Genomic DNA, 25,880 nt, shown 5'->3' on the forward strand with positions numbered 1-25,880 from the left:
TTTTACTTAATACATGTGGTCTAGCTTACATTCATAATGTGACCTTACAGGTTAAATGAATCCTGATCTGAGGGATATATGTAGGCTTCCATTGCAGACCTCTCCCATTGAAAATTCCAGTTACCTGGCTGTTAAGTTGATTTCATATTTTCAATGAATTCTAAGCCACTACCTTGGAACAAGTAGGCAAATTAGGAAACTGTGTTTGTTGCATGCTTATTCTAGATCAGTAACTTTGAGGGTGTTGAAGTTAAACAAGCAGTCAATGAATTTTTCCTGAAGAAAAAAATGATCGTTGATGGTCTACAGATTTCTATCAGTTTTGGTTTTCACCCCATGTACAGTATATTAGACTACAATTCTTATGTCATCTTAAGGAAAAAATAGTAATAATAAAAATTAGGTAGGAGTGAACAGATCTATGTGTGCTTCAGGCAGCTAGAGGTAGATACTCACACCGTTTGCTGCCTCTGTGGTTGTGATATTGGCTTCCTAACCCATCCATGCTATTGCTGTCCCAGCAAGCAGCTTTACTGTAGTAGGAGTTGGGAGGAGTAAAGTGAAGTGAATGGGCATTTCCCATATAAAAGCCTCAGTGTATAGTAGCAGCCTTCCATTTTATGTGTATGGAGGGAGAAAGGGTTTGGTAAAGTAGTGAGCACAGTTACACAAGGACACTGTGCATTTCAGTTCCAGTTACAGTTAGTAAAGTATGAGACAGACCGCTGCAGTATTGTTCTCAATTTCTTTTCTATCTTACTTGCAGGCAGGAATGCCAGTGGAAATGTGAATCTCATTTGACAAATTACCAATATTGGAGGCTTCCAGACTCACATATCCATTTTTGCTCCTAGGCAGTAAAACTTGACATTTTGTAAACAAAATAGCATATTTGCCAAATTGCATAATGCACAGTCAAGACTTTTTTTTATTCATTTTTAAGTGTTGGCTGTGTGAAATACATGCCACTTTCATACTGTGTAATGTATCATTTGTCAAGTTGCTAACAGAAGAGTCACACAGATTGCCTTTTTAGCAAATCTAACACTTAAAGCGCTACTAAACCCACAACAGTAAAATCAGTCTGTATATGCAGTAAAGCATGCATGTCATATACTGTGGAACATAAGGGGTTAATCCACTGCATTGTGTAAAAAGCCTGTTTGACCCTGTATGCACAGATTCTCCTCTTCTCCCACTGACGCCAGAACCGGTCTGAATAAGACAGTTACTGGAGTCAGGCTGCACATGCTCAGTTTGGTGTGTATTGCTAGAGAGTTTTTATTGGGAGAGTGCATTTGATCAGCATAGAGCCAATCAGCACTGTCTAGACAGAGGGTCAGGGGTCCTTTATCCTGATAGGACAGCTTAGTGCAGTATGAAAACTCCTACAAGCTTTAACCAGAAACCAATAGAAGTCACAAGACTGCTGAGAAAGGGTATTTAGCAGTTTATATTTACTAAAATAATTGCATTTCCATGTTCTGTGTGCTGTGGGATGCCAGGTATAGTAAATGTGGGGTCCTGGGTTTAGTAACACCTTAAATTGCTGACTATTTTCACTCTGAAAATAAAATGCCCATGGCATTCTGTAACATAATGTGACACTATCACATTATTTGACCATTTATATATCACTTATTTAGACATTGCTTTAAAAATAATTATTTTATACATGAGGTCACTGCATGATTCAAGTAAATAGAAGAAAAAAAAAATATCCAGACCCCTGGCTGCTCCTTTAATCACTGGTAATGTCACGGCTAATTTACAACACAGCAAGCAGGCCAGAAACCAGATTTGTGTTAAAGTGGTTGTCTCCGCAATAAACTCCCATGGAATGTTCTTTTTTGGGGCAATAGTAATGGCAGTTTTTTTCAGCAAGAAAATCTCTAAATATCTTTTTCACAGCAGTGCTTTTGCGCAGTCACATGGTCTTCTCAGGTCTTATTCCCGAGTAGAGGGACTCCGGTAGGAGGGCTCACATCTCTCTGCTGTTTTAGTTTCATTAAGGGAGGGGCGGGGACAGGATCAGCTTTCCACTGACCATGAAATAATTGACAGGACGGGAAGGAGAGAGAGAGAGAGGGAGATACAGATGCTGCAGAAAGAACAGGATGATGGACAGGAACAGGCAGGATCAACCAGGTATTATACTATATGGAAAAGGATCAATAACATTGCAAAAAATTACTTGCACAAAAATAATGAAGTAATGATCGATCAAAAAAAAGTATCAATTGATCAAAAGTCACAAGGATTGATTAAAAGAGTGATCGATTGAAGGAAGGATTGATTAAAGAAAGGAAGGATCAATGGAAGGATCAATTGATTGAAGGAAGAAAGGATTAATCTAAAGGATTAGTCAATTGATCAAAGGAAGGGTCAAAGGATCAATGAAAGAATGGGCTGGTTTATCAATGTAAGGATCCATTGATCAAAGAAAGATTGTTTGATCAATCAAAAGAAGGATCAAAGGAGTAAAGGACCAATATATGGAAGGAAGGGTCAATCTCTTGATCGGTCAATGGAAAAATTGGTGGATCAATGTAAGGATCAATCATCGAAGGAAGTATCAATTGATCATAAGAAGGATCAATGGAAGGATCAGCTGATCAATGAAAGAATCGGTTGATCAATTTATAGAAGAACCAGTTGATGCAAGGATCGTAGAAAGGAAGGATCAGTGGAAGGAAGTGTCAACTGCTTGAAGATAGAAAGGATCGAACGAATGATGAATGAAAGGATAAGAAAATCGATTCATAGACGGATCGGTCGATCGATGGATCGATTGTTTGATCTACTGATGGATCAACTATTGCTATACAGTAACATTGATCATTTGATTATCAAGGCTAGGTGCCTTCAATTGACCAATTCTTCCATCAGTCGATCAAGAGAATCAATACTGTATAGCAACAGTAAAAGAAAAAAACATTGCAGAAGTAATAATTTAGTATTTTGAAATTTTGGCTAATAAAATATATTTTTTTTAATTGTTTAAATAGATTGCCATATGAAAGCAGTGAAACTGTAATGTTAGCTGCTGTCTCCAAACTCTGGGAGACTCTGCAGCTTTAACAAGGAGGGGAGGAGCAGCTGAAAGGGAATAGAAACTCAATGAAGGCAAGAGGAGAGGAGAGGTGAGGGGAGAGATGGGGAGGAGATCGGCTTCACAGTTCACACACAGACTACCAAAATGACAGGGAGAGAGGGAGGGAGTGAGCTTCAGGGATGCTGATGAGAGAGCAGGATGACGGAGACATGTAAACTGACCATGCTACCAGAGTTCAGCAGCCATGATAAGCATGGTCAGATTACAGAGGGGAACACAGGAACAGACAGGATCAACCAGGAATTGTACAATATGTAAAGGGATAATGGACACTACAAAAGCACTATGCTGTATATCATGCCTTAAAAGGACAGGATGATTTTTTTTAAGGGTTACAACCACTTTAAGTATCTATATTTTCCTAATCTAAGTTGTAAGAGTCCTAGGTGTGTGTGTGTGTGTGTGGGGGGGGGGGGGGGCAGCTACTGTAAGTAATTCTGCTGTTATAGCCCTGAACATATTGCACTAGTGTAAGCTATAACACTGTCAAAGCAGACTCATCTGTTTTGTGCAAATATAAGGCTAGGTGTGATAGAGCACTAGTGTCAATAGGGCCATATGGAAGAGAACATGGCCCGAGATGGTGGCCCTTGAAGAAATTATAGTAAATAAGGCTGATAATTTGTTAAAAATGTCTCATAATCTCTATCAGTTTTCTTTTACTTTCCTAAATAAAACTGAGTCATCTGAACTTTTAGATTTCTTAACTTTTATTTTTTTTAACTTTCTTCAGATGTGGAATGCTTGTTAAATAAATCTTTTCATAATTGTCTTAACATGAATACTTTAATTAGGCAAAGGAATGTCTTCCACATCAGAAAGAAGGTTATTTAGGGTAATATTCTAGAAAACAGCAGTTTTGTGTCTTTCTATGATCTCAAAAATTAATAGAATAATAACATACTTCCCCGTGGTACATGACTCATACACCAAAAGTAACTGTGTCCCAAAATGCATCAACAGTCTCAAATACCTGTTCTACATTTAATATAAAAATACACTCATCAACACAAAACTCATCTGAGTTTGGTATAGAAGGACTCTTATTGAGCCAACAACCTATAATAAATTCACCTGAATGCATTCCAACTATCTGTTACACAGTATGGAGATGATGTCACAAAAACATATTCAGTGTACACTGTGCAATTACTGTACATTTTCAGATAGCAATATGTTTGTGAATAAAGGAAAACATACTTTAAATGCTAGCTGAACATGTGTAAAACACAATTTTATTAGAACATTGTTAAACATTTAAAGTCAACTTATCACTAAAATTTGTATATAATGAACCTAAAAATTCATGCTCATACAGTACTTTAGACATTTTCATGAACACCCCATTATTTGAGCTGCCCTAAAATTTATATTCTAACATTTTTACATTACTTGAACCTACCTTTCGAACCATCTGTGTCACGGGTGGCCTAACTGGTCAGGCAGCTGTGGGAGATAATAGAACTTAAGCCAGCTCTGAACTTCTCAAACTAAATGTTGAGGCCAAGAGTCTTTCATGAAAATGTTTGAAGTTGTATGCAGATACAACAGTAGGTGACTGTATTTTAACCACTTACCAACCATGCTATAGCCAAATGATGGCTAAAATGCAGTCATCCAGTTCTGGGCAAGCGTCAAAAGATGTCCTCCCAGAACCCTGCCCCCTTTGCGCCTCCTACATCTTACATCGTTAAATAGGACATCTGTGTCCTTTTATCACAGATCAGGGAAAAGGGCCAATCACAGTGGCCCTTTACCATGTGATCAGCTGTGTCCAATCACAGCTGATCACATGTAAACACATTTGCGGGTTATCTGCATTCCTTTTCTCCCATGCCATGTCTATGAGAGGAAAGGGGAGCCGTTAACTGGCAAGGCTGTCATGAAATCGTTCACACTGATAATCAGGGCACTAATCATCAGTGCCTGGATGATCAGTGCAGCCCCATCAAAGCCCATCAATGCAGCCTATTAGTGCCCATCAGTGCAGCCTCATCAGTGCACATCAGTGAAAAAGAAAAATTACTTATTTGCAAAATTTTAAAACAGAAACAAAGAGAGACAATTTATTTTTTTCAAAATAAAAAAACCCAGTGGTGATTAAATACCACCAATAGAAAGCTCTATCTGTGTGGAAAAAAATAATAAAAATGTTATTTGGGTACAGCATTGCATGAACGCGCAATTGTCATTCAAAATTCAGCAGCACTGAAAGCTGAGAGTTTGTCTGGTCAGGAAGGGGATAAGAGTGCCCAGTAGTCAAGTGACTGACCACGTATCAGTTTGGCAGCTTAAAAAGATGGCTTACATAAAAAATATACTGTCATGAAGTCCAAAACCTGTAATATAAGTTGCTTCAAACTACTGTTTGTGGTTATTCCATGATGAAAATACGAAAGTAATGCATTCTTACATTTGTGGTTAGTGGGAGGAATTATCCTTTCATTGCTGGTTAGTGGGAAAAGCATTCGATAAATTTATGATTAGTGGGGAAATTATCATTTCATTAGTGAAGAACAAACCTTACATTAGTGGTCAGTGGGGGGATAACATTTTATTAGTTGTCAATAGTGATGGACGAACGTTTCGCCCGGCGGTCGTTTCGCGGCGAATTTCCGACTTTCGCCGTCCGCGGGTTCGAACGCCTTTTTCCGTCGTTCGCCCCGGCGGACTTACGTGTTTAATGTATACAAGAACTTTAACCTTTCGTGACACGTTTATCATGTGTTACAGGACAACCAATTGAGACATGACAGCTCATGGACACTTGGACATTCCCCCTAACCTATAAATACACCCGATCCGGTGGCCATTTTACATTCTTTCTTCTGTCACTGTAGGGAAAGGATCCTGTGTGGAGTAGGGACAGAGAAAACGCTAGCTATTTGGTACACAAAAGTTCTTTTCAGGACTGGTATAGGTGTTAGGTCAGCAGCCTGAGTTTCTTTTGTCAGTTTAGATAAAGGGACAGAGCGCTGTATGCTGCTATTTTAGGGACAGCTCAGCCAGATTAGTCTTTCTTCATCATCATCATCATCATCATCATTAGCTGTTACTATCAGGTCCACAAAAGAGCTGTTCCAGCTAATCGTTCCAGCCTACTCTTTTTTGCCAATTTGTATAGGGACAGGCAGGAAGCAGTGTGTCAGGCAGTGAGGATAATTTTAAAGACTTGCTGTTACTATTAGTTCCACAAAGGTTCTTTTCAGGACTGGTATCAGTGGTACGGTAATAGGCTTGTACACGTATAATATTCTTTCTTCCAAATATAGAAAGAATATTATACTTGACTGCTGCCCTTCTGCTGCAGTCTGCTAATCATTCACAACTCACTTGTTCCACAAAGCTCTTTATCAGGACTGGTAACTTGGTCTGTCTAGGGTGCTACGGTACATAGGCTTGGGTGCGGTACAGTCTGCTGTTCTGTAAGGACCGCTATCGGTCCACAATACATAGGGTTGCCGTGCACTACTGCTGACCGCTGCCCTATACTGCAGCAGTCCTTCAGCGGTATAGGGACTGACGCACAGTCTGCTAAACACTAATACACAACCTGCTTGGTCCACAAAAGTTCTTATAAGGACTGGTAACTTGGTATAGGGTGCTACGGTACATAGGCCTGAGTGCGTTACAGTCTGCTGTTCTGTAAGGACCGCTATCGGTCCACAATACATAGGGTTGACGTGCACTACTGCTGACCGCTGCCCTATACTGCAGCAGTCCTTCAGCGGTATAGGGACTGACGCACAGTCTGCTAAACACTAACACACAACCTGCTTGGTCCACAAAAGTTCTTATAAGGACTGGTAACTTGGTATAGGGTGCTACGGTACATAGGCCTGAGTGCAGTACAGTCTGCTGTTCTGTAAGGACTGCTATCGGTCCACAATACATAGGGTTGCCGTGCACTACTGCTGACCGCTGCCCTATACTGCAGCAGTCCTTCAGCGGTATAGGGACTGACGCACAGTCTGCTAAACACTAATACACAACCTGCTTGGTCCACAAAAGTTCTTATAAGGACTGGTAACTTGGTATAGGGTGCTACGGTACATAGGCCTGAGTGCAGTACAGTCTGCTGTTCTGTAAGGACCGCTATCGGTCCACAATACATAGGGTTGCCGTGCACTACTGCTGACCGCTGCCCTATACTGCAGCAGTCCTTCATTGGTATAGGGACTGACGTACAGTCTGCTAATCACTAACACACAACCTGCTTGGTCCACAAAAGTTCTTATAAGGACTGGTAACTTGGTATAGGGTGCTACGGTACATAGGCCTGAGTGCGTTACAGTCTGCTGTTCTGTAAGGACCGCTATCGGTCCACAATACATAGGGTTGCCGTGCACTACTGCTGACCGCTGCCCTATACTGCAGCAGTCCTTCAGCGGTATAGGGACTGACGCACAGTCTGCTAAACACTAATACACAACCTGCTTGGTCCACAAAAGTTCTTATAAGGACTGGTAACTTGGTATAGGGTGCTACGGTACATAGGCCTGAGTGCAGTACAGTCTGCTGTTCTGTAAGGACCGCTATCGGTCCACAATACATAGGGTTGCCGTGCACTACTGCTGACCGCTGCCCTATACTGCAGCAGTCCTTCATTGGTATAGGGACTGACGTACAGTCTGCTAATCACTAACACACAACCTGCTTGGTCCACAAAAGTTCTTATAAGGACTGGTAACTTGGTATAGGGTGCTACGGTACATAGGCCTGAGTGCGTTACAGTCTGCTGTTCTGTAAGGACCGCTATCGGTCCACAATACATAGGGTTGCCGTGCACTACTGCTGACCGCTGCCCTATACTGCAGCAGTCCTTCAGCGGTATAGGGACTGACGCACAGTCTGCTAAACACTAACACACAACCTGCTTGGTCCACAAAAGTTTTTATAAGGACTGGTAACTTGGTATAGGGTGCTACGGTACATAGGCCTGAGTGCAGTACAGTCTGCTGTTCTGTAAGGACCGCTATCGGTCCACAATACATAGGGTTGACGTGCACTACTGCTGACCGCTGCCCTATACTGCAGCAGTCCTTCAGCGGTATAGGGACTAAGAGTTTTGTCACAGGGTGATTTAAAAAATGACAGGCAGAGGAAGAGGCAGGCCCTTCCGCAGGGGTGGTAGGGGTAGGGCAGGAGCAACAGCCTTGAGCCAAAGTGGGAAGTTGCAGAAGGTGCGTTCAATTACTTTAAAGGACGCACCAGACTTGGTTGAGTGGCTCACTCAGCCTTATTCTTCTGCACCCTCCTCATCCTCTCGATCTGCACCCTCTTCTTCACTCTCTGCTATGTGCACCCCCAAAGACACTACCACCAACAACACCACCACCACCACATACCTTCCGCTTGAGTGCAAATGGGGGCCTTCATGCTCCAGTGTTTTAATAGGGACCCCCGTATAAAAAGCATGAGGGTCAAGGACCAGTACTGGGTGGCAACGTACTTAGATCCCCGGTACAAACACAAAATGGCGGAAATGTTACCGCCGTCGCAGAGGGCTGTCAGAATGCAGCACTTCCAGGCCTTGCTTCGAGAAATGCTGCATTCTGCTTTTGCGTGCGCTGGCAGAGGAGCAATTCCCACTCCCAGAGAAGGATTTGCGGGTACCAATCCAACAGCGCCTGCAAGAAGAGGCCGGTTTGAAGATGTGTTGGTGACTTCGGATATGAGGTCATTCTTTCAGCCGACCCATCGACAGGTGTCATCCGGATCCAGCATCAGGGAACGCCTAGACCGTCAGGTGTCCGACTACATTGGGTTAACGGCCGATGTGGACGCTCTGAGGAGTGATGAACCCCTAGACTACTGGGTGGGCAGGCTTGACCTCTGGCCAGAGCTTGCCCAATTTGCAATCGAACTGTTGGCTTGCCCCTCATCCAGTGTCCTGTCCGAAAGGACGTTCAGCGCAGCAGGGGGGATTGTGACCGATAAGCGTACTCGCCTAGCTCACGACAGTGTTAACTACCTCACATTTCTAAAAATGAATGAGGCATGGATCTCGGAGGAATTCAACACATGTGATCAGTAGACCATGTATATGTCTATAAACAATTTTTGGAATCAAGCACACAGACCTTCTTAATTCATTTGGCTCACTTCCCTGACCCAAAAAAGCACACCGTACTATATGCCCCTACCCTCCTCTTTGAAGAGGTTGAGCGGTGTCATATTTCTACTGGGGCTGCTTATTATGAGGGGTTCCCACCATCCCTGTGCTGTGCTGACTTCCTCCTGGGTGTTCTTATTATGAGGGGCTCCCACCATCCCTGTGCTGTGCTGACTTCCTCCTGGGGGTTCTTATTATGAGGGGATCACACCATCCCTGTGCTGTGCTGACTTCCTCCTGGGGCTGCTTACGGTGCTGCTGTCAGCGCTGTATGTCACGGAGCTGCTGTCAGCGCTGTATGTCACGGAGCTGCTGTCAGCGCTGTATGTCACGGAGCTGCTGTCAGCGCTGTATGTCACGGAGCTGCTGTCAGCGCTGTATGTCACGGAGCTGCTGTCAGCGCTGTATGTCACGGAGCTGCTGTCAGCGCTGTATGTCACGGAGCTGCTGTCAGCGCTGTATGTCACGGAGCTGCTGTCAGCGCTGTATGTCACGGTGCTGCTGTCAGCGCTGTATGTCACGGAGCTGCTGTCAGCGCTGTATGTCACGGAGCTGCTGTCAGTGCTGTATGTCACGGAGCTGCTGTCAGCGCTGTATGTCACGGAGCTGCTGTCAGCGCTGTATGTCACGGAGCTGCTGTCAGCGCTGTATGTCACGGTGCTGCTGTCAGCGCTGTATGTCACGGAGCTGCTGTCAGCGCTGTATGTCACGGAGCTGCTGTCAGTGCTGTATGTCACGGAGCTGCTGTCAGCGCTGTATGTCACGGAGCTGCTGTCAGCGCTGTATGTCACGGAGCTGCTGTCAGCGCTGTATGTCACGGTGCTGCTGTCAGCGCTGTATGTCACGGAGCTGCTGTCAGCGCTGTATGTCACGGAGCTGCTGTCAGCGCTGTATGTCACGGAGCTGCTGTCAGCGCTGTATGTCACGGAGCTGCTGTCAGCGCTGTATGTCACGGAGCTGCTGTCAGCGCTGTATGTCACGGTGCTGATGTCAGTGCTCTGTATTACGGTGCTGCTGTCAGTGCTCTGTATCTCCTGCACCCTCTTGTTTGCCTACCCTGGTCCCTGACCTTCCCTCTCCTCCATTGCCTTCATTAGCTCCATAGTCCTGAATTGTCAGAACAATTTCCCAAATAAAAAAAAAATGCTTGTAGTTATCGATCCCAAATTCACCTCATACATGTATTATGCTATTGTCCAGGTGGTGGGACTACGTGCTACCCCCTAATAATTACCCCGTGGCCGCAAATTCGACCTAAAGGTTTGCGAAATTCGCCTCCCATTGAAGTCAATGGAGCCCGCGGCGAACGGTCGTTTTCGCGAACGTTTGTGTCCGTTCGCGTTTCGCGTTCGCGAAACGTCCCGTCGGAAGTTCGTCCATCACTAGTTGTCAATGAGAAGAATGTTTCCTACTGTGTTTCCCCAAAAATAAGACCTACCCCAAAAATAAGACCTAGCATTATTTTTCAGGAGGGCTGCAATAAGCCCTACCCTGAAAATAAGCTCTAGTTTAAAAAGCTTGTAAAATTCTATAACCCACTCTATTACAGTAGTACATAATGTACAATGTGTGTGTTTCTGTAATATAAATGCGGGGAAGAGAGCCCCGGCGTGTCAAAGAAGCGCAGAACGGTGCTATAACCAAGGTATTTGGCACAATTATATTACAGAAACACACACATTTTACATTATATACTAATGTAATAGAGTGGATTATAGGATTTTACAAGCATTTTAACTCTGTTCCCACTGGGGATTCCTGTCAAGCAGGGAGAGAGAGAGGGGGAGAGAAGACAGCACATTGCACGGTAAGACCTACCCCGAAAATAAGCCCTACTGTGTCTTTTGTTGATAAAATTAATATAAGACCCGGGGCTTATTTTCGGGAAAACACGGTACTAGTGGTCAGTGGGGAGAATGTCCTTTATATTAATAATCAATGAGAGGAATGTCTCTAAAATTGGTGGGAAGTAGAAGGAATGCCTCTTACAGACAACACTGGTTGCTTGTCTTATGGACAGGGCAATCCATGTGCACTTCAGGTTCTGATGTACATACACTTCAGGTTCTGATGTTTGGCACCAAACTATGCAGATACCATCAGGCAGGAGATCAATACGGCTAAATGATCTGCATGATACACACCCCTCCTTATTGGCTGAACCTGTGATGGACTGATGTACCTCTTGGTCCTTTACTGCTTTACAGGAATCACAATGAGCTGTAATCAGCCACATTTGGAGTATGAAGGAACACATGGCTTTTTCTTTGCTCTCGAATAACTCACACTACATGCCCAAACAGCCCTTCATGAGACCCAAGCACTGTCACATGGGGGCAAGAATCAGTTTGTTAAGATTTACAGAAAGATGTCAGCTTTTCTATTTACTAAAATAGTAGTTAGTAAATGCAACAATATAAGAACAATATGCTACATTCAAATGCACTTATTTTTGTAAACCTGTATATTGAATAAAGGATAGGTTAACCTTTTGAACACATCACATGTTACACCTGTATTTAGGATGTAACGTAACATGTTCACCCCCACTTCCTTGTGACAACGCACACCCCCACAGTCGTGTCATTTAATCACAGTGATCTGTGAATTGATAAATTGATAAATTATAAAGTCACGCGTTCTACCGCAGCAGGCAGCATTGTAGTTTCAATAGACGTTGAGCGTTCCAATTAGCATGCTTGTAGCCCATTCACACTCCCTCCAGCCTTCAAACTGAAAGCCAATACAGAGGTATGGGCAGAAAGCTGGACGGAGAGCGTGAAGGAGCCTGACATTGCACCTGCAATACACTGATCGTGTATACAATATTTTGCCGGGTCCTGTAGCAGAAATAATAAATGCACTTTTTTACATTTTTGTTAATGATGAACTTAACCTTTAAGTAATAAAATAATATGTTTTTCTATATTTATAAATATTCAATTTAATTTATGTTTTTTTACAGATACCATTGGATGAAAGGATTATTAAAACTGAATATGGGCTTCTGATTCGTAGTTTACAGAGGAAGGATTCTGGAATTTACTATTGTAAGGCACAAGAGCACACGTTCATTCACACCCTTGTAAAACTCAATGTAAAAGTCATAGAAAACGAGCAGATGGAACAGACACAGAAGATGGAGGATGAGGAGGGCAAAGGCCGTGATATAATGCCTGAGTCAAGGCTGAGGTATAAAGACTATCTGCAACTTTTAAGCAGTCCTACCTTCAGTATGGATGAGTATTGTGAGCAAATGTGGCACAAGGAAAAGAAGAGACAACGCAATAAAGGTGGAGCAAAGTGGAAACACGTCCAAGAGATTAAAAAGAGTAGGAACAGGAGACACCACGAACAAAGGGAGAAACTTATTAAAATCTTACCTGCATAGACTGTATAGACTTTTATACACTTATTCCATTGTGTACATTTCTTGTATTCATATTCCCCTTTTGAACTGGGAAGATCCAATATGTACAAGACAATGTAGTACCAAGAATATCACAGAAAAGTGAAGTCAATTCACAATTTTTTGTATTACAGCTTTCAGAAACTAGAATGGATTTAGGGGGTATAAGTATCCTTTTTTGTGTAGTGTTGTTTGTATGTAGCTCTATCTTTTGGGTTAAGTTAATAATAACTGGTCATTCAGGCTTTTATTTATTAAACTGTGTTATTTAGGTGTTGCATTATTTTTCTTTTTTGTAAGTTATAAATTAATATTGGGATGTTTACCTTTTTGTAATGTTTTTGTTTTGTTATGAAAATTGTATTTTTTTTTAAGACTGCCTGATTCTGAGACTCAATTTTCAGCAACATTGGTGCAAAATATGTGCAAAAATAATCAACAGTAATAAGACATCAATCAGGATTCCTTTGCTGCTCTAAAATTCACTGGTGGTTTAATATCAGTGTTTAAACATTTTTTTTAATCTGCATTATTAATAATGATGATGAACTACTCCTATTGTATTTGTAGTAAATTAAAGGTGGCAAAATCTTAAAGTTCTCCGACATCAGGAAATTGCGCACAATAAAATATATTTGTTGAAATTCCTACGTTTTTCATTCTTGTTTGCTCCGTTTTTGTCCAGAAGCTATTTACAGTATACTTTGACATTATGCCTTAGTAATTAAGAGGAGGGGGTATATTAGGGTAATATTAATGGTAATCTATAGTTTATATTTTTTTTTAGATATACTGTATATGTATATGTTATTGTATCCAGTCAAATGTAAATAAATGTGTTAATGTGTTAACCACTTCAATACAGGACATTTATACACCCTTCCCTCCCAGAACAATTTTTATCTTTCAGTGATGCCAATTACTCAGTCATGCAACACTGTACCCAAACAAAATGTTTATAATTTTTTTTATACAAATAGAGCTTTCTTTTGGTGGTATTTAATCCTCACTGGATTTTTTATTTTTACAACATAAGTGAAAAAAGGGTGAACATTTAGAAAAAAAACACTTTTTTTTAGTTTTTATGATAAAATTTTGCAAATAAATCATTTTTGTTCATAAATTTGGCCCAAAATGTATATGGCTACATCTCTTTGGTAAAAATAACCCAAATTAGTGGATATTATTTAGTCTCTGTGGAAGTTATAGAGTCTACAAGCTATGGTGCAAATCATTTAAAATTGATCACACCTGATCACACCTAATGCACCGATGGCCTATCTTATTTCTTGAGGCCCTGAAATGTCATAAAAGTACAAATACCCCCCAAATGACCCCTTTTTGAAAAGTAGACAGTCCAGAGTATTTAGCAAGAGGCATGGTGAGTTTTTTGAAGTTGTAATTTTTTTCTACAATTCTTGGGAAAATTAAGAATTTTTTTTATGAATTTTTTTTCACAAAATTATCATAATAACAAGTTATTTCTCACACACAACATACCGTATATACTCGAGTATAGGCCGACCCGAATATAAGCCGAGGCCCCCAATTTACCCCCAAAAAAACTGGCAAACTTATTGACTCGTGTATAAGCCGAGGGTGAGACATGCCTGTCCATCCCTGTGTGTGTGTCCGTCCCTGTGTGTCCGTCCATCCCTGTGTGTCCGTCCATCCCTGTGTGTGTGTGTGTCCAACCATCCATCCATCCCTGTGTGTGTGTGTGTCCATCCATCCATCCATCCCTGTGTGTGTGTGTGTCCATCCATCCATCCATCCCTGTGTGTGTGTGTCTCCATCCATCCATCCATCCCTGTGTGTGTGTGTCTCCATCCATCCATCCCTGTGTGTGTGTGTCTCCATCCATCCATCCATCCCTGTGTGTGTGTGTCTCCATCCATCCATCCCTGTGTGTGTGTGTCCGTGTGTGTGTGTGTGTGTGTGTGTGTGTGTGTGTGTGTCCAGCCTACCTGTGTCCCGAGCCTCCGTCCCGTGCCTTGCCTCCTTGCCTCCGTCCCGTGCCGTGCCTTGCCTCCTTGCCTCCGTCCCGTGCCGTGCCTTGCCTCCTTGCCTCCGTCCCGTGTCGTGCCTTGCCTCCGTCCCGTCCCGTGCCGTGCCTTGCCTTGCCTCCGTCCCGTCCCGTGCCAGGATCGCCGCTCTTCGTCGGCGCCTCGGCGGCCATTCTAAAATTCAAAAGCCGCGCCTCCTCCTTCGCCTGTGATAGGCGGAACACTGAATTTCCCAGCAGCCTGTGTTCCGCCTATCACGGACATCGTCTCATCCTCGTACTACGGACGAGGATGAGACGATGTCCGTGATAGGCGGAACACAGGCTGCTGGGAAATTCAGTGTTCCGCCTATCACAGGCGGAGGCGGAGGCGGAGGCGCGGCTTTCGAATTGTAGTATGTCCGCCGTCTGTCTGCTCGATACGCTGATCGAGCAGTCAGACGGCGATGACTCGAGTATAAGCCGAGGGGGGCACTTTCAGCCTCAAAAAAGAGGCTGAAAATCTCGGCTTATACTCGAGTATATACGGTATGCATACTTCAAATTACACCCCAAATTACATTCTAGGAGCATAAAATTACACCTCTAATTTCCTAACCACCTATTACATTTGTGAAGGCCCTGGAGCCCCAGGACAGTGGTATTACCCACAAAATGACCCCATTTTGGAAATCAGATACCCCCATGTCTACTCTATGAGCCATAATGAGTCTTTTGAATGGTTCATTTTTTTTCAAAAAGTCTTCGGAAAATGTAGAAAGAAAATTAAAACGTATTTTTTTTACACAAAGTGGTTGGTTTATAAGATATTTCTAACTCAAAGCATGTACATAGCAAAAATGACACCCCAAAATACATTCTGCTACTCCTCCCGAGTATGGCGATACCCCATGTGTGTGTCTTTTACACAGCCTGGCCACATACAGAGGCCCAGCATGCAGGGAGCAACATCAGGTGTTCTAGGGGTATAAATTACACCTGTAATTTCCTAACAACCTATTACATTTTTGAAGGCCCTGGAGCACCAGGACAGGGGATTTACCCACAAAATGAACCCATTTTGGAAAGCAAACACCCCTACGTCTATTCTATGAGGCATAATGAGTCTTTTGAATAGTTCATTTTTTTACACAAGTCTTCAGAAAATGTGTAAAGATTTTTTTTTACACAAAGTTATCAATTTATAAGATATTTCTAACACATAGCATGTATATAGAAAAACATTAAACCCCAAAACACATTCTGTTCTCATGTGTGAGACTTTTACACAGCCAGTCCACATACAGAGGCCCAAAATTGAAGTAGTACCTTCAGGCATTCTAGGAGCATAAATTACACATCTCATTTCATTCCTACTTATCACACTTTTAAAGGTCTAGGAGCACCAGGACAGTGGAATTACCCACAAAATGATCCCATTTTGGAAAGCAAACACCCCAACATATATTCTGTGAGGAATGGGCAGCAGGTAGGTACTTGGGTACTCTGATGGGGTGGTGACAGGTACTCGGGCACTCTGATGGCCTGGTGACAGGTACTTGGGTACTCTGAAGGCCTGGTGACAGGTACTTGGGTAATCTGATGGACTACAGATAGGTATTCGGGTACCCTGATGGGCTGGTGACTGGTACTCAGATGGGCTGTGACAGGTACTCAGGTACTCGTGTTCTCAGATGAACTGTGATGGGTACTCGGGTACTCAGATGAACTGTGACAGGTACTCGGGTACTCAGATGAACTGTGACAGGTATTCGGGTACTCAGATGAACTGTGACTGGTACTCAGACGGACTGTGACAGGTGCCTGTGTACTCAGATAGACTGTGACAGGTACACGGGTACTCGGATGAACTGTGACCAGTACTTGGGTACTCGGATGGACCGTGACAGGTACCTGAGTACTCAGTTGAAATGTGACAGGTACTCAGGTACTCAGATATACTGTGACAGGTACTCAGATGGGCTGTGACAAGTAGTCAGATATACTGTGACAGGTACTCAGGTACTCAGATGGGCTGTGACAGGTACTCAGGTAATCAGATGGGCTGTGACAGGTACACAGGTACTCGGGTACTCAGGTACTTAGATAGGGGGTGATTGGACACAGCCGGTCACATGGTAAAGAGCCATTTGTTATTGGCTCTTTACCCGGGTCAGGGATGGGCTGTGTCTGAGGGACACACCTCATTCACGATCGCCGCTCTGAGGGCCACCGGGGGCCGGCTAGATACCGAGGACGTCATATGACGCCTGCCCAGGATGGGAGATCCCATCTGCAGATGTCATATGACTATGGCCCGGTATTGAAGTGGATAAATAGTGTGTTTTCCTTGCTTGTGATTGGATATTCTTTGCAATGTGATTTTTCACCACATTCACTAGGCTAAGTGAAATTCCACTTTACAAAGCGAACATGCTTTACTCCTTTAGTAAATCAACCCCATTAAGCGTCTTGAGTTTGTAATTAATCTATGCATACTGTATATTAGTATGTATAATAAATTAATAAGCAAAGGTGTTACCCTCAGCGAAAACCTTGTCTGCTATAGGAATAGTTAAAGCATATATAAATCCAAACAATAATCTTATATATTACAGCTTCTCAGTCCTTAGTAAGGATGAGCCGAACACCCCCGGTTTGGATCGCACCAGAACCTGCAAACAGACCTAAACTTCGTGTTAACTTTAGAACCCTATTAAAGTCTATGGGACTCGAACGTTCAAAATCTAAAGTGCTAATTTTAAAGGATAATATGCAAGTTACTGTCCTAAAAAGTGTTTGGGGACCTGGATCCTGCCCCAGGGGACATGTATCAATGCAAAAAAAAGTTTCAAAAATTGAAGTTTTTTCGGGAGCAGTGGTTTTAATAATGATTAAAGTGAAACAATAAAAGTGTAATATTCCTTTAAATTTCGTACCTGGGGGTGTCTATAGTATGCCTGTGAAGGGGCACATGTTTCCCATGCTTAGAACTGTCCCTGCACAAAGTGTCATTTCTGCAGGAAAAAAAGTCATTTAAAATCACTCACGGCTATAATGAATTGTCAGCTCCCGTAATACAGAGAACACTCATTGAAAGTCATTAATAAAAAGAAAAAGTGTGGGGTTCCCCCAAATTCAATTACCAGGCCCTTCAGGTTTGGTATGGGTATTAAGGGGAACCCCGCATTAAATTTGAAAAAAAATTTACGTGGGGGTCCCCCTAAAAATCCATACCAGACCCTTTATCTGAGCACGCAACCTGGCAGGCCGCAGGAAAAGAGGGGGGATGAGAGAGCACCCCCCTCCTGAGCCATACCAGGCCACATGCCCTCAACATTGGGAGGATGCTTTGGGGTCCCCCCCAAAGCACCATGTCCCCATGTTGATGGGGACAAGGGCCTCATCCCCACAACCCTGGCCGGTGGTTGTGGAGGTCTGCGGGTGGGGGGCTTATCAGAATCTGGAAGCCCCCTTTAACAAGGGGACCCCCAGATCCCGCCCCCCTGTTTGAAATTGTAAGGGGGTACAAAAGTACCCCTACCATTTCACAAATAAAGTTTAAAACATTGTTAAATAAGACAAAAACACTTTTGAAAAATTCCTTTATTAAAAATAAAAAAAAAACAAAAAAAAAGATTCCAGCGGTGGTAATCCACTCTTGCTATCCAGCGACAGATGATCATCTCTCCGGGGTCCAGCGATTGCTGATCTGATCCAGCTGATCTGATCCAGCTGATCTCTCAGTCCAGCGCAGCTCAGTCCAACCATGCATTCTCTGTCTTCACTGTCGGAGACACTGCGGGATCCCGGCGGTCTGACGTTTTTATATGAGGAGGGCGGGGCCACCCGTCACCTGACCTTGCCCCCTCTGACGCAAGTGGGGAAGCCGGGCTTCTCCAATGATGTGTGTTACATCAGAGGGCTTCCCCTCTGATGTAACGGAACCCTGCGTTACATCACAGGGGGCGGGGTCACCCATACGTCATTGGGGAATCCCGACTTTCTCATATAAGAAACATCAGGCTGCCGGGATCCCGCAGTGTCTCCGACAGTGGAGACAGAGAATGCATGGATGGACTGCGCTGCGCTGGACTGAGAGATCACCCATCGCTGGGTCAGATCAGCCATCGCTGGACCCCGGAGAGATGATCATCCGTCGCTGGATAGCAAGAAAATGCAATGCATGAATCCATCCATAGTGCACAGAGGGATTGGCAGGAGAGAGGGGGTGGTGACCGTGCTCCCTTAATGCTATAGCTCAACTGCTACCAAAAGAGTTAAATAATATACCTGTATATACCTAAACAAAATGTAATAAATTGCAACTCCTTGCAATTGCAGTCCTTAGAATGCAGTTGCTGAATTGTTTTTTTAAGCCTCTTTTCCCTTCATTTTTATTAATTGTGCTCCGCCTATAAACCACTTTCTGCCCTAGAGTTACAGTGATCACACACTGCACTGCAGCTATTGAGGAGAAGCATTATTAATTAGCATTATGCTTATTTTGTGATTAGGACTACCAACACCCCTCCCAATTTCCATTATATAGGAAAGGGTGGGTTTTGTAGTTTGCAGAAGATATATAAGGATGCTGGTAAAATTTTTTGAAATCAGCTCCTTGGTTTAGACATTCTTTCAATCGGAACTTTACCCATAACATCTTGATAAAAAAAATGATGTTCTTTAGTAAGAAATAATTACCTACCAAAATGAGTGTGCAATGTAAATTGCCTGAACATTGCTCCTGTTCCTTCGTGCAGGAGGCTGTCATTTTTCTGAAGCCCAGAGCCCCTGAACTGCAGTAAATCTGTGGACTGTCAGCAGATCACCCTCTACAAATGTGGCACAGTGTTTAATAAAAGAAAGCAACTGAGCATGTGCAAAGCAGGGTCAGATAGTGTACTACTGGATTTTAAACAGTATGGGCACATATTTTTATTGTTTTACATAGCTATACCTGCAAAAGGGGCCAGCCTGATGTGATCTACCAGGACTTAATTTTTCAACTAAAGTTCCATCTTTGCATGTAACTTCAACTTCTGGGATCTCAGGATGTATTGCTTAGTTGGAAATGCAGTTTTCATTGAAGGTAACCTGTATGCATGCATTTTTTCCTGCACTCATTTTGAATTGCTCAAGTTTGTGAAAGTGTATGTTCATAGTATGACACTTAGACCTTGATTAGATTATAGCTGTGGTAGTCCCTTCCACCCCTCTAAAGAAATCTCCTTTGGATCTTTTTCAGCTGAAGGAGGATTTTAAAGTGAGACAACCCTGCAAGCAACCACAAGTCAAGGGTTTGGCTCACAGTTGCAGTACAGTCCTGTTGATATCATTGGGCTGCCACCAGCCAAACAAAGCTGTGGCTATGACATAAAAAAGCATCATGGCCAGCACTTCTGGCTGCCATGTGAACTTTCAGTAAATGGTAAAAATGCAGATCAACCACCCATCTGTTGCTCATGCAGGCATTAAATCATTTCCTGGGATCGACTTTCTAAAGAAACAGAGACTGATCACCTACTTTTATTTTGAAAAGAGTATGTGGACTTGTGTCTTTTTTAAACCAGTCTAACTACTATATGTAACTTTATGTTCACTTTGCAAAGTAATGTTTGCTTATCCAATAATTTGCAAGCAAAAACCCTGTTGTGTTAAACTTCCCTTGCAAATTAATGTGCATTAAAAGTCAACAGAGCTTTACCTTGTTTAAAAAGCTAAATGAACATTCACTTTACAAAGTATAAGGGGAGTACAAACATTCCAAATACACTCCGTACCAATACTGCACAATAATGTCTTTATGTGATTATGTTTCTCTAACCAAAAAGTATTCACTCTTCATGGGTTACCCTGCATCAATGCAACCAAACCAAGATGTTTTTTTTTCTCTACTTGCTTACAGAAATGCAGATTTTTTTAGTTCATATTTTCTAGCACCTTCTCCTTCTCAGCATCCTGAACCTGGCTAAGAACCATCTTACACTGTTTCAAACTTCACCCTGTCAGTTGAGAGAGACTATTGCTATGGGAGGATAACAGTATCCTTTAAATGGACCCCTTACATACAAACATATACTTTCCAAAGTGAACATTCTTTGTTCATCTTAGTTAAAGTGGTTGTAAAGGTATTTTTTTTCCCCTAAAATAATACGATCTTTCAACACTAGCAGCCAAGAACTTCTGCTTTTGGAAAAATAAGTCACTGGCGGACCACGCTGCTTTATATATCTAACCATTTAGCAGAGCTAGTCCGGTATGGGTTTATTCAATATTGAACAGTAGGTGGAGGTTAACTGTGGGTGAGCACAAGCAATTAATGCAAAGTTAGTAGAAAGTCTAGGGACCACAAAGTCCACTCACCCAACTGCAGGTACAGGAGATATCCGGTCACTGATAGGTGTCCCAGGTATGTCCACTTAACTCTGCCATCAGGCTGAAACTCCTTACACTACGGCAGTCTAATCAGCTGGAGCACTCTGTTGTCATACCTTGTTCGGATACCTCAGCCAAAATGGTTCCCACTAACTCCATAGTGTGTCATGCGCATGCACTTGCGTGATGTGGTGCGTCATCCATGGCGTATAGAGAATTACTCCTGTGGTGTCATTTCCGACATCTTTCACCCTATCACGAGGGCACACCTGTGTGCTAGCTCTCAAGACAGACTGTGTGTGACAATGGACACACATGGCTCGGTCCCATTCCCCTGCTTCCTCCTCACAGTATTTGATTGACAGCAGCAGGAGCCAATGGCTTCCACTGCTGCCTCTATGTCCTGTGGGGAGAGGAGCAGAGACCAGCACTGCTGCAAATGAGCTCAGTGCTGGAATGAGATTGAACTCAGTTAAGTATATAAGGAGGTGAAGGGGTGATAATACTACCACTTGGACATTGTTTACCTTAATATAGGGATTACATTAAGGTAAAGAATGTCCTGCCTTTAGAACCACTTTAATTGAACCATCTCTATTCTAGTGAATTAACCTAATTTTTAGTTTAAAGCAGCAAACAAGAAGAAAAAAACTTGCACAAAGAACATTTTTGCAGACTGTCATATCTATGGAAGAACAGCCTTGGTTGTTTCCCTCATTTGCACAACAAACATCTCCCTTTCCCCATTTTCCCCTTTTTCCATTATGTAGGGCATTGCTTTGTATTTCATATAAGATAGCTGAGAATGCTGATAGTATTGTTTAAGGTTCAGTGCGTGTGTTACAAGTTTCAAATATTCAGCCAGTAATAACAGGCATTTTATGTATTTTTAGAAGATGCACTTGTAACGATATCACGTCCAGGACAGGAGATGTAACTAGTTGCCATTTTGTGTGGAACGCAGCCATGACAGCTTGGCTACCTTGTAAACTTACAGAAGAATCTGAACTTACCTCCCTGTCTTAGAAATTCCAAAGCTTTTAAAATCTTCAAAAGGAAAGAAAGGTTATCTCAGCAAAGGAAGCAGAACCAGGCTAGGTCAATAAACAAGGCTCATGTTGCCTGGCAAGATATTCCAGCCTGTCGTAAAACTGTCACCCTCTCCATTCAGAGAACCAACAGATACCCGTCGTAAATTCCTCATACTACATAGAGCGCAGACAGATTAGTAAAGTTTTGAAACTTCAACATTTTTTATAACTTTCAAAGCAATCATAGCACAGCCATAATATGGATATATTTAGTTTCCTCAGACAATTTCTAACATTTCAAGTCTAGACACCCCTATGTCAGGTCCTATGGGAAGCCACTTGGACCCCTTACTCCTCCTAGGTAACCCTGAAATGGGAAACCTGTCATGTGTGGACTTGTTTTGAAGCAAATATCATGCTGATCACTAAAATGGATATCTGCAGTCTATAAACAGTAGAGAGGCAGAGATATGAATATGTATCACAAAGTGTACCTGGGACAGGGTCATGAGTGTAGACACCTCCCAGCAACCAACCCCTAAACAAGATGACCAGACGATTGGTCACTGGTCGCTGTCAACACCCCCATTGATTTGACAGAAAAAGAGGAGAGGCCAAGGCAATGGTCAGTTCTCCTTTTACCATCCAAGAAAGAACATCTGCCAAGTTTGAGAATCGATGACCTTTGCTCATCGATCGAACTCTGATCAAACCTCGGACATTAATTGCAAGTATGCTTCCTTCCCAATTCTACCTTATTTCTTTGTGGCTGTATATTGTCTTTATTTTTTGAAACATCCTTTTTCTGTCAATGTTTTATTCGCACCAACCTTGACCTTTTCATAATAAATCCTTATGTTGAAAAGTGTTAACCTTGTCTTTAAAGCAAACTATAAACTAACTTGTCTCTTAAAAGGGCGCTACTGTGGTAGAGAAAGGCACTGAGCAGACCTGTCTGTTTTATTCTAAACGTATAATTGGTATTGCTAAAATTACGAGTCCCCCCGGCTCTGTCCTTAAACGGGGGTGGTGGCAGTTAAGGGGTTAATTGTGTAATTAGCCCAGTGACAATCGCTCTCAGGCTGCCTGCACCTAGATTGTGGTCCCGAAAGCTGGAACATCTTTGTGCTGGGTGCAGCTGAGTGTGGCATTGTTACGTAAGTAACAGCGGGGTGTGAGGTTGGCCAGTCCTTTGTCGCCAGTTAGCGAGGAGGGCAGGAATCGGACACCCACGTTCGTCACAGCACTTTCCTACGAAACCAGATCAGTCCATTTAACAACAATCTTCCAATAAGCTTTTATGTGCATTTAACATAAATTAAATTCATGGTATTTACCTGTAAATACATGTTGCATGTCTTCCATAAAACTTTGAGGCTGCTGCTGGATGTGATGTTAGCAGCCCCAGCAAGTGGCGCTTAAAATTACCTATATTGTGAGTTCACCTCTAGCGACATTGTACCAAAAAAAAAAAAAAACATATGTAATTTCAAATTCCCTGAAGAGTACATACCAGTGCTCCTAATTTTAAAATTCTGCACCTGTTTTCCATATGTATGCATCTGTGCAAGGGCATCTCTGCAGAATCTGCAGGCCCCATGATCCCCCTCCATCCTGCTGTTTGCAGGAGGGGTGAATGCTACAAATGTGTATCCCCTAGCAGCTTCTCTCTTTCTCTCTAGCTGCAGCAGCTAAGCAAAGGCATCTAACACTTCTCAGCAAGTCTGTAAATGCAGGCCTTTCCCGGTAGCCACTCTTCCTTTTTCCTATGCCATGCCCCTATTTAATTATGTTATGAACATAGTCACCCACTCAGGCAGACTGTGTGAATATGCATACAGATCAGCAAACAACAGCAGCTGCAATTCTATAACAGAACTGACAGCTCCTCTTAAGTTCTTCAGAAATGTGAGAACTGTAAGTTCTGGTTTACAAGTAGTAGCTACTGGATTAGCTGGCTGCTGGAACACACACGGCAGTCAGCCATTGCTATTTAAATAATATATATATTATATAAAAGAGGAGAGGAGAATGATCTGTGCCATTGTAAACAAATGCCATTCTCTTGCCCTCCATAGATACAATACAGTGAATAAGATTTGTCACCCTAGAACAGGAAAAACCTTAAAAAAGAAACCTAATGCATCCACGTTATCTAAGGACTGGTGAGCTTCAATGTAAATTGCATTTTCCCTCTTGAGTTTAGATATCCTATAACCATTGGTAAAGCCCACTTAAAATTCAGCCATGTTTGTGAATAAATCACTGCACTTAAAACTAGTGTTTTTTTTTTTTTTTTTTCCAGCATTCAATAAATAATAAGATTTCTATTGGAAAACATTTCCCCATATTAAAACTGCACATTTAAGGTTACCCATGGGTTTCAGAGCAAAAGTCTGAAAGAAGATTTAGAGATCAACTGCACGTTACAGACTTGAGACTACTGTCACTGTTACAAGTTAGGGATCAATGACATTGTAGAAACTGTACATATTACCTCCGCAATATGACCTTACAAATAAATGGGGTTTGGGGGTAATTGTTATTTTCATGGGATGCCCATTAATACATAGAGAGTTAGCATCCCTGTTTGCCGTTCAGGCCTTTGATGTGGGTAAACCTCAGACCAGCAGCCATTTGCTGACTTTAGTAGTCATGCCATAATTCATTAGAGTTTCAACCCCATTCCGAGATCCACTGTGCTTTGCTAAAACCACACCACCAATGGACTTTAATAAATAAGGCATGCCATAATAAGGTGTTATTACATCAGAACAGAAAATGATACTCTGAAAATTGTAAGGACAATTTTATTTTGTAGATGTATATATTACCCACAATGTTTTTACATTATGAAAGTATTACATGAGATGGTACTGATGAACATTTGTTTCTAGTTAATCAACATGGCCACTATAAGGAGCTTGTGTCTTAGATAAGCAGTGACATAATTAAATACTCTACATTTGCTGTTGACTGTCACATGGCAGCTTAAAGTTTGATTTTCATAATGGAAAGTAAAAGGCCAAATGGAAACACTCATCTGCTGAAACCTTCATTTAGATCTGAAGATGGGACATATGTTTGGACTAGACTCATTTATTTCTGATCCCTAGAGAAGATCTTACATGTTGCAAGGTACTTGTCTTGTTAATCAAGTCCTCATTTCTTAGGTCAGACAAAGTTATGAATGCTCTTTTTATGTCTAAATTATACATGCTGTATAATATATGTCTCTAAGGATCACAACATTGCATACTCAAGTGACATTTCTCCCAAGCGTATTATTAATACTGTTCAGCTGCTCATATTTCAAAATACACAATTTTCAAAAAAAAAGATTCAAGTTTTCCAGGAAAACTTTTTACGTTTTCCACTTTTATACTGTTGTGTGCTATAGCCTTCAGCTATTTAACGTCCACTTAGGCGCTGTGATCAATGCAGCTCAGACAGTCTAATGCCGTGTACACACGGTCGGACTTTCCAGCAGAAAAAGTCAGATGTAATTTTTTCATCTGATATTCCTATCATGTGTATGCCTCAAACTTTTTTTTTTTTACGAAACTTCTGACGGAACTAGAAATAGAACATGTTTTAAATCTTTCCAACGGAATCAATTCCTATTGGGAAAACCGTTCATCTGTTTGCTGTTCCGACAGACCGAAAACTACACATGGGCAGCTATTGGCTACTGGCTATTGAACTTCCTTTTCCTAGTCCCGTCGTACCTGTTGTACGTCACTGTGTTCTAGATGATCAGACTTTGGTGTGATCGTGTGGAGGCAAGACCGTTTCAGCGGAACTCCGTTGGAAAAACCACCAGAGTTTATTCTGATGGGAAAAAAACG

At 42.2% G+C, this 25,880-nt stretch overlaps 1 protein-coding gene across 2 annotated transcripts in view; it reads left to right on the top strand.

The window, feature by feature from the left end:
* Nucleotides 1–13,283, top strand: part of SEMA3D (semaphorin 3D) — a 286,248-nt gene extending 272,965 nt beyond the window's left edge. For both annotated transcript variants that reach the window (XM_077472409.1, XM_077472408.1), the window contains one exon: nt 12,196–13,283. In XM_077472409.1, the coding sequence (XP_077328535.1) occupies nt 12,196–12,621 (426 nt within the window). In that variant the 3' untranslated portion in view covers nt 12,622–13,283. The remainder of the gene's footprint in view (nt 1–12,195) is intronic.
* The last annotated feature ends 12,597 nt before the right edge of the window (nt 13,284–25,880 follow it).

The sequence above is a fragment of the Lithobates pipiens genome, unplaced genomic scaffold, assembly GCF_037356315.1.
Source record: "Lithobates pipiens isolate NorthernLeopardFrog02 unplaced genomic scaffold, aLitPip1_a1.2 Scaffold_8, whole genome shotgun sequence".
NCBI lineage: Eukaryota > Metazoa > Chordata > Amphibia > Anura > Ranidae > Lithobates > Lithobates pipiens.